Source organism: Sturnira hondurensis, unplaced genomic scaffold (assembly GCF_014824575.4).
Source record: "Sturnira hondurensis isolate 20B ecotype Veracruz unplaced genomic scaffold, ASM1482457v3 Scaffold0006849, whole genome shotgun sequence".
NCBI lineage: Eukaryota > Metazoa > Chordata > Mammalia > Chiroptera > Phyllostomidae > Sturnira > Sturnira hondurensis.
In genome coordinates this window covers 2215482-2225030 of record NW_028079480.1, presented here as the reverse complement: position 1 = coordinate 2225030, position 9549 = coordinate 2215482, and the positions used below count along the sequence as shown (strand labels likewise).

Genomic DNA, 9549 nt, shown 5'->3' with positions numbered 1-9549 from the left:
GGATTCGGAACCTGAGTGCGTTCCCCACTGTCACCCCATCATAGGACAGAGCAGGTCTCCACCGTCAGTATGGCTGTGCCGGGTATGGCACCACAGCTGGCCTCAAGCAGCCCCTTTTTTGCAAACGCAGGTGGTACGTTCACTTGTGCACTTCAGCAACCTGTGCAGGGAAATGAGCCTTAGTTGTAACCCCAAGGAAATCCAAACCCATAGCTGTGGGATGTGGAGAAACCACTGGGTGCCTAAAGAAAGCATTAAGCTGTATTTTGGTCTTTCTCGTGTTTGTGAAAGGCACCCATTCCCAGTCTCATCAGCCATGGGGGGTACACATGTTTTCTTTCACGCCTTGATAGTAGTCGTGAGCGGTCGGCTCTCTTCCTCCCTCGCCCCTCCCCCTCTGTATCTCAGCAAGCATCTGTGCTCATGTGGGCCAGCCAGCCCCACCTGTAACCCATGGTTATAGGACATGACCATCTGTTCTAGGATGTGTGCAGCTTTCCTTCTCAGGAGTCCTGGTCTGCAATTCAGAGCACCCCTAGATGTAACAGAGTGAGGCTTTCCAGGCTCCTCTTCCCTGGGGCCCATTCCTGGGCCGTCCCGTGTGGGCCTCACTCCGTCGGGCTGGCGGGGCTCAGGCCTGTAGCTCCAGGAATGCAGAGAGCTTGGACTGACCACAGGGGATTTCATCATCCATTTGAGTCACCTTGCATATTTACTTACAGCTTCCCTTTGTCCTTTCCAAACAAATGAGAACACTTGAACAGTTATGCTGGAGAATGTTGTTTTTTTCTATGATGCTATTGGTAAGCAAATCTGATTGTAAGATGAAATGTGAATGGGTAATTAGGTGCCAGGGAATTTAGCACTGAACTAGACAGTCAGAACTTTTTTAACCTTTGCGGTAAGAAATAAATTTTGCTCACATCTACATGTTCACAAGAAGTAATGGTGTAAATAGTTTTTTAAAAAATATTTATTATGTGTGCTGGATACAGATTCACGTTCTGAGCGATGTTGGTGTGCACTGTAGTGTAGAAGATTGTATTTTGAGCAGTGGACTTCCTTTCATATCACAGTTCACACGTGGAGAAAGAACGAAAACCAGCGGGTTGAGAGCTGTCTGGGGCGTTTGACCTGTAATGTCACATCAAATCCAAGCTTTAATTGCCCCTCTTCTCATCTGGTTATGTTATATATATATAGTGTGTGTGTGTACGTGTGTGAACTGGTCAGTGGTCAGTCTCAGATCTGCAGAGCAGATTTCCAGGTGTTTTTTTCTGATGTGTTGCCTACAAGCAATAAGATCCTAGGTAATACCATTTATTCCGGGTTCCGCGTGGACCCTTATCTCAGAGGATAGGGTGGGGGGTGGAACAGCTCTTGCTAAGACCTCTTGCCTTTGCCTGAGAGGTTGCTGTACTTGAATTTCCTCTTCTGTTTGTCTGCACGCTCCTCCCAGTCATAGAACTCTGGCAATGGATGAGAAAGCTGCCAGCCCCAGACACATCAAAAATTGGGCACAGAGATTGAATAATTATCCCTTTTCCGTGAATTTGTAAGGGGCTTCCTTACAAATTCATCTAGTTGAGGCAAAGCTCATTTGGCTGTAGAGTAAATGTAAGAACTGTTTACATTAGAAATTTAAACAGCCAATTTAAAGTCCTTTGACTCTCTCTGACCTACCTTGCAAAGCTAGCCCATTTCCCAGAGTCCTCTTCTGTGCCTGGCTTTGGGTGTCAGGAGCCCCCTCCATGTCTGGGCTTGACCCTTCTAGGTGAGTTCAGGCAGGGCAGTGGTTCCTCCACGCTTCCCAGCGTGTCCAGTCCAACAGGTTCTGACGCTGTTTAGCAGCCTCTCCCGTGACCGTAATAAACTTTACAAAAAATACCCCACACCCAAATAACCATTAATAGAATGATGTAGTTTTTTAGGCTTTGAGAATATGTCTTTTTTGTATTTATGATGGTGTTTGGACTTTTTCACTAGCATTATTTTTAGATTGAAGTGGGTGCATTAGGATAAAACTTTCCATTGCTGAGCCTGAAAGCAAGCAAGAGGAAAGGAACTGACCTATGTCGTCACTGAGGTGACGACTTGTGGTGGGAGGGCAGGGAGGGGACACTGTAGGTTATGTGGGCATAAAATAGAATTCTGGCCTGAGGTACCCCAAGTCTTACTACTTTGTAAGAAGTGAACCCCTTATTAGCCTCCCTTAATCTCAACAGAAGCCTGCTGTTTACCCTCAGGGAACAAGTAGTTTTCAAAATTGAGCTCCTCCAAGGTCATTGGCCAGTGCCTGTGTGCAGGCATTGGTCCTCTTTGTGAACTCATGGCATTATTTTCCCATATGCATTACAATGTTAAGAAATTCGCCCCCAACTTGTATGATAAGCACAGCCCAGGGTCCTGCTTTAGGCTGGAGGTAATGCCTTTGAGGGCCCCAGGCGTCACAGGAGGCCCATGCAATGTAACTGAAGCTCAGGTCCACCTCGGTGTTTTACTCTCTCCAGGACCCGTCAGATGAGTGTAGGGCCAGGGCTGCAGATCCAGCTGTGGACCCAGGGAGCTCCAAGATGAATCTCTACCGTTCCTTTCAAGGTCTTTCTGGTTCCTCCCAGTATTGTCATTGCCGAGGTCAATCTCACAGTTGTTCAGATGCGCTCCTTTTTGCTGTCTTGTGCGTCTTAGTCGGTGGCCCAGGTGCCTGAGGAGAGTCCCCCGAGGGCCCGCCCCTCCCCGGTACCAAGTATGTCCTCCTGACCTGTGTGCCCATGGTCTTTCCAAGAGCAGCGAAGTGAGAAATTATGCAAACTGTTGTCAGATATCAGCGTGTGTCTCTTGGGCCTGGATTTCCACTGTGTTAGAGGGTGTAGGAAAATATTGTGTTGTTAATGGATGAAAATTCAATGTATGCTGTGAATTTGTTGGTTTGAAACATTGAAAATTTTTCATTAGACAATGTTTACATACCTCACCTGAAGAACCTTTGAGAGTGTATATATGAAATTTTAAAATATATTAAGTTGCTTTAAAACAATATGTATAGCTATAAAAGTTGAAGTTATTTTAACTTTGAATATGTACCAAGTCTCCTAAATATTGAAATCTTGTGGATTTTGTTGTGCTTCTGTGTATTACTTTCCTATTAGGCCGTGTAGAAAACTGCGTCCTTGTGGTGGTAAAGGGGCCCTCACTGAAATCCAAGCTTGGAAGGATTTCCTTTGTTGTTTCGGATTTTTCTTGTTTGGTTTTGAGGGATGGGGTGTGGAGCTAGCGATGTGCGGGAGGGATCTATCCCAGGAGCTTTTTCTAGGCGCTCATTTTACTGCAGCGTATTAAACTTCTTTGATATTAAAGTGCCTGTGTGTGTGTGTGTGTGTGTAGTCACTGGAGAGGTATCCATTGCACCAAAGCCCAGCATCCAGCTCCCAGCCTACAGCCAAGTCAACAAGTTGCCAACGGGAGCCGAAAAGCAACACTTCTAATACTTCTGCTTCACCCCAGGCCCCGCTGCCAGCCGGTTGGGCTTAAAAGAACAAGGTCAGTTGGATCTGTGGCCCTTTCATGAGTCATGCCTGACTCCAGGGTAAAGAAACACGGTGGGTGGACCCTTGGGAGTCACGGCGGCAGAGCTGGAAAGGCGCCAGGGCTTCATCCCGAGGCGCAGGGAGCAGTGGCCTTGCTCTGGCTTCCAGCCTCAGGTGAGCGGCTCTTAAATCAGGGATGATGCGCACAGCCACCAGGGGGGGCCGTCCTAGCTCTCTGGGGCCCATGCTGGGCTGCGGCTGAAGGTGGCAGGAAATCATTCCTTTTACTTGCCTCATTACGTGTTTCACATATTTTTTACGATTTTACTCATTAATTTTTAGAGAGGGGGGACAGGAGGGAGAAAGAGACAGAAACATCAGTGTGTGAGAGATACATTGATGGGTCGCCTCTCACACACACCCCACTGGGGACCTGGCCCACACCCCAGGCAAGTGCCCTGACTGGGAATGGAACCACCAACCTTTCAGGTTGCAGGCCAGCCCTCAATCTACTGAGCCACACCAGCCAGGGCTGTTTCTTTTTTTTTTAATTTGTTTTTAAATTTATTTTTAGAGAGAGGAGATGGGAGGGAGAAAGAGAGGAGGACAAACATTCGTATGAGGGAGAAACATTGGTCAGTTGCCTCTTGCATGCGCCCTGACTGGAACTGAACCCACACCTGGGCCTGTGCCCTAGAGTCAAACCGGCGACCTTTTGCTTTGTGAGATGATGCCCACCCCACTGAGCCACACCAGTCAGGGCTGTTTCATTGTATTTTTTCAAGTCTCTTTAAGGTCGGTTTCTTTAAGGGTCCAGTGGACCCAGGGTTCCTTCCTATGGAATCAGCCATGACTTCACTAACAAGTGCATCTGACAGTGGCCATTGTCATGCCCAACTCCACCCAGTGAAGTACCCTGCAGCTGGCGGCTGGGCCCCCCCCCCCCCCGTTCTCAACTTAAATTTGGAGTTTTCTTGTTCCAGACAAGGACTTTCTACTGTTAAACCTCTTTTCTTCCAACATTCATCCTATGGTAGAATAACTAGAATAGGAACCAAGAGGTTCAGACTGGCCAGCTCTGAGGGCTCGGGGTATAGGGACGGCAGCCACGTTATCAGCACATGGAGAAAACGTGGCCACTCTGCCCCCCATCCACCAAGCCCCGTGGCGCCCGTCTCTTGGATGGGGATGTCCTGTGCGACTTGGGACTTAACTTTACTTGAACTCGGTGGTTACACACTGGTGGCTCACAGGTGGGTTTTATTTTTAGCCCATTCATGTTTTCTTTAAGATTTTAAAACTATGAGTGTTGACATAAAAGTTTATTTCTGGCTTCTCTTTTTAAAAAAACGATAATGAAGATCTGATGAAATTAGTGTGTGGTGAGAATCAGCTGGAGCCCAATCGGGACATGTGCCCTTCAGGTCACCACTGTCTCTGTCAGTTACCACTGGTCCCTCTTTTTCACAGCAGGGAAGTGGGTCTCTGTCCCTGCTGCTTTGTCAGAAATGGCAATACACATGATGGCCCAGAAGGGCATGTGTCCCCCCTGACCCACTGAGGTGACCTATTGGCCACTCCGGACACTTGGGCTGATAACCCTGTTTGAACCCGTGTTCCCTCGTGGTTCTGATCCATCACACTCCCTCCCAAACCCCTGATTGCTTCATGGCACCATCGTTACCATCACTGCCCACCATCAAGGTCACTGTGCTCAGGTGCTGCGTGTGTGACCACCGCCACAGCTGGTCTTCTGGTGAAAAGTTAGTCCATGCCCTGGGACCCGAGGAAGGCCAGCCGGTTCCCCCTAGTGTCGGGGGCCTCATTCCAATGTCATCTTACGAAACTCCTGCGTGCAATTTTGTATTTAGTTGGAAACTGAGCAGAACCATCAAAACAGCGTGCTTGCCTCCTTCCTCCACTGATCCCTAAGAACTGCTGTCCAGGCAGCAAGCAGGCTAACCTTACATGGCAGTGTGAGAAGCCATACAGCTGTCTACTTGGTTGCCCTGATGCTCTGAAACCTTCAGATGAAAGATGGCTGTGGCTCCGTACACAACTTACAAAAAATGTGGGCAGGGCAGCAGACCCGGGAGGGGAAAGGGACCCCCACGTGCGCCATGGGGGCCAGGCTCCGCCCTCACGCTGGCATCCCAGGGAGCGACTGCCCAGCCGTCTCCGGGCTTCCCCTTCCTTCTGCAGGAGCCACGGCCGCCTCTGCCACTTCAGGGAGCCCAGAGAGCTCCCAGGGCGGCCGCCCCAGGACTAGCTGGTGTGGGGCAGCCCTGAAGCCTTCCATCCAGTCCGGGGGCCTGTCAGCAGCCCCGCTCGCCCTCAGTGCAGACAAAGATCAGCAAGGCAGAACCTGAGTGGATCAATGTCATGTTCACGTGGAAGACAACAGACAACATTCAACATGTTCTAAAACAGCACTTCTAGGCAAAGGGCAGGTGTGGCTCCCTCACGGGCCAGTTCTAAACCAGTCTCTGTAAAAGAGTGACGCAAACAAGGCTACAGAAACCCCCAAACAGAATGTCACAGCTACGGAGCATCTGCAAATCAAACGAGACACTGGGTATTGACTTTAACATATAAAAATACTATAACAAAATGAAATACAAATATATATTAGAATCTGTTAAGTATTCTGTATAAAGAGATACTTTTGTGGTTAGGCTAACAGCAGGCAGGGAGGAGACGATGTCCATCTGGCCTTTCCCACCCCCAGACCCTCCCCCGGGAGCCGGGGCCGCCGTCCTCCGGGGGATGCCAGAGCCGCAGCGTCCTTGGGACTCGCCTGGTTGTGTCTCCTCAGTGCGTGTTGGATGGAAACGGCCCATGGCGACGTTGAAGGGAACTAAAGGTCTTCACCAAGGGGATGGCAAGGTGTGGAGATGACTTCTCAGACAGATGACATCATGGTAGCCTTCCGGGACTCAGAGGGCCCCAGTGTGAACGGGCCAGATGCGTGGGATCCGGGCCCTTAACTTGCAGATTGGCGGCTAAGTTGAGGAAAATTTGTCCTAGGGCGCAAGGTTCTCTTAGCTCCTTGCTGCCCTCACCCTCGTGCTGGCTCCCCATCTTGTGGCCCAACCAAGGGTGAGTATGGAGCTGGGCTGGGACACAGGGCATTGTGGAGGGGCCGGCAGGGCCCACAGCAAGCTCACGGGGCGCCCCACCCTCTGCCCTCCCCAGCCCATTGCCCTGGGGCTGCTCCTGGCAGCCATCACTTGTCCGCAGGTGTCCTGCTTTCTGCAAAGGAGCCCCTGCCTGTCAGGGTCCCCTTAAGCCCAGGAAGCTGCTTCTCCAAGGCAGCAGGAAGTGGTGGTGGCTGAGGAGGGTCCATTCCTCAGGTGGGTTTGAGAACACCCCTGTTCCAAGAAAGGAACTAGCTGCACTTCGGCTTTCCCGCCTATGCAGCCTGGTACCACCTGTTCTCTGGAGTCCCTCAGTGGCTCAGAAATTCTCGGTAAGAGGGGTGCTCTGCAGCGAGGCTCACGCTGCTGGCCACAGGGGGCAGGGGCACTGTGGCCTCGCTCAGGGCTACAGGTAGAGCCTAGCACCTTATGAGGGACAGATCCTCCCCAGTTGGGCAGGACAGGGTCCTCTCCATTACAGGGGTCCCGGGACTCAAACCCTTCGGCCGGAGACCAAGGGTAGTGGGACATGCCAGGCACCCCTGGTCACAGCTGCCTTCTACTACTTAGCAGCATGGCCCTCGCTCCCCCTACCCCACTGTGCCCCTGCTGCCATGGTGGCTGAGGACACAGGCACACACCACCCCAACCCCACCCCTACCCTGCCTTCACTGCAGGTGGAAAGAGCCTGGAAAAGGGTGGGCTCGCTGCCCTGGCCCACCAGGACTCCTCAGGACTACACTGTCTGGGGAGACATCTGAGACAGGAGGGGGTGACCTGTCTTCCAGCCAACTCGCTATTTAGGCTCAAAGGTAATCTTTCTACATTTTCATCTGCATGGGATTGATGTAGTCGCACGGTCTGGTATTGTGACGCTTCAAATGCCAAGTCCTTCCTTGCAAACAGCCTTTGGGGCACCACTCCAGCCAGGGCCTTGACTGTGCCTGTAGTCGGTGCCCTCGTCTGGCCTGGCTCTCTTCCCGGGCACCCTGGTCACCCTGTGATGCACTGCGATTGGCTGGCATGTGTCCACGAGGGCAGAACACCCACAGTACCCAGCCCCAGTCAGACACATGAATACTTGTTGATGTGATTGATGGAGATGATTTCTCCCTCCTGCGGCTGCCCTCCTAGGGCCACAGTGGGAGGGCCTCCATCGCTCTAGTTGTCCCACCTCCCCGTCTGAGAGCTGAGGAGACTGAGGTCCACAGAGAAGAACTCTGTGCAAAGCAACAGAGCCCACAGGGGTTTCCTGATGCCTGGACCACGGGTCCCTGCTGGTCTGCAGTGTATGGGCCCTGAACCCCATCTCCTTGGGAGCAGGCCCCACCTGGCCCAGCAGCCTGGCCCAAGCCCCCTACACTGTGTCCCCCTGCCATCAGCTCAGCAGCAGCAGCAGGCTGATGGCTGGGGAAGCTCAGGACCAGTGCCCCTTTGGTGGCTAGTGTCTGGAGGCAGTGATGTTTACACTGCTGAAACCAAGAACCCCCTATCCTTTCTGGTGGAGTGGGTCCCCCATCCCAAGAAGTCCCAGTGACCATTTCCTCCACATGAGCCCCCTCCTTGAAACTACAATGGTCATCTCAGAATGTTAGGGTTCAGAGGTTTGGTCCTAAGACCCACCTCCACCCCCAGCCTCGGTCCTGAGGGTGCTCTGCCTGCCAATCAGCCCAGGGGCAAGAGTCAGTCCCTCTCTGGCCAGCAGGAGGGGCCCTTCCCCTCCGCAGCCTGGCCTACTGCCCCCAGAAGCTGTGTAGCGGAAGGAGCACAGAGCCAGGCTGGGAGGCTGGGGAGGCTGGGAAGGCTGGGAGTCCTTCCAGGTTATCTGCAGGGGTTAAGAGACTCTGGGGCCAGCATGGGCCATATACTCGAGGGAAAGGTTTGTTTGGGAAGAAGCCAGTCCCTTCTTCAGACCCAGGTAGCAGACAAGGAGGGAGTGTCACTGTTCTGCACTTCTTGGCCTGACCTCATGCACACGTTCATTAACAAAAATCTATTGAGCGCCTATTTGTGCAAGGCACTTCTGGAGAGGGCCATCTGCAGCCACGCCTCGCCCACCCACTCAGCCCCCAGCTGCTTGAGGTCGGCTTGAGAAAAGGCGCCTGGCCCTTGAGAAGTGGGCCCCAGCCCACCCAAGAGGGTCCAGCCACCCAGGAGCCACCTTGGTCATGGCCTGGCCCCAGCCCAGGTCTCCTGGTGGCCATGCTTCTTGCTAGCCCTCCTCCTCCCCATCAGCGCCGGACGCTATGCACAGAGGGCACAGCCACACTTGGTGGGCTTCTCCACCTCCTCAGCAAAGGAGGTCCCGTCGCTGCACTCAAAGGTGAACTTCCTCCGCTTCAGCCGCAGGCCCCGGCAGCAGCCCTGGCCCAGGCACGAGCCCCGGCACTCCACCCACGACAGCGGGCGCGTGGTCTGGCAGATGGCATAGCCCCTCTGGACCTGGTGAAAGTCCCGGACAGGGTCCCCCCGGCACTCGGACCCTGGATGGGACAGACACCAAGAGAAAGCCTCAGGGCACAACTGTGGGTGGGTACGGCCCACTGGGAGGCAGAAGGAAGAGGAGGAGAGAGGAGAAGGGGAGGGGAGCATCCCTGGAGGTCCTCTAGTTCTCGGAGCCCACCTCGTCCCCAGCATCCCCCCTGCCCAGCGTGCACATGCATGGCTTCCTCCAGGGCCCACAGTGTGGTCAGTGGGGAGGAAGCACTTCCTAGCTGCCAGGGCCCCCAGCTCAGACTGGGCTGCCTGGCTCAGGTGGGCGCCATTGCCAGAGGAGTGCAAGAAGGCTGGAGGCCTGGGAGGCAACAATGTTAGAAGGAACTTGTGCTGGGAGTGTGGCCTAGGGGACCCTAAGGTGCCTGAGATCTGGATTTCTCCAGACTCCC

The 9549-nt window shown here is 53.1% G+C and overlaps 1 protein-coding gene across 1 annotated transcript in view; it reads right to left on the bottom strand.

Moving 5' to 3' along the window:
• Positions 1 to 7469: 7469 nt before the first annotated feature.
• The window catches only part of SLIT1 (slit guidance ligand 1), a 152122-nt gene continuing 150042 nt past the window's right edge, over positions 7470 to 9549 (bottom strand). The window contains exon 37 of the mRNA XM_037050831.1: positions 7470 to 9147. Within this exon, the coding sequence (XP_036906726.1) occupies positions 8909 to 9147 (239 nt within the window). The 3' untranslated portion in view covers positions 7470 to 8908. The remainder of the gene's footprint in view (positions 9148 to 9549) is intronic.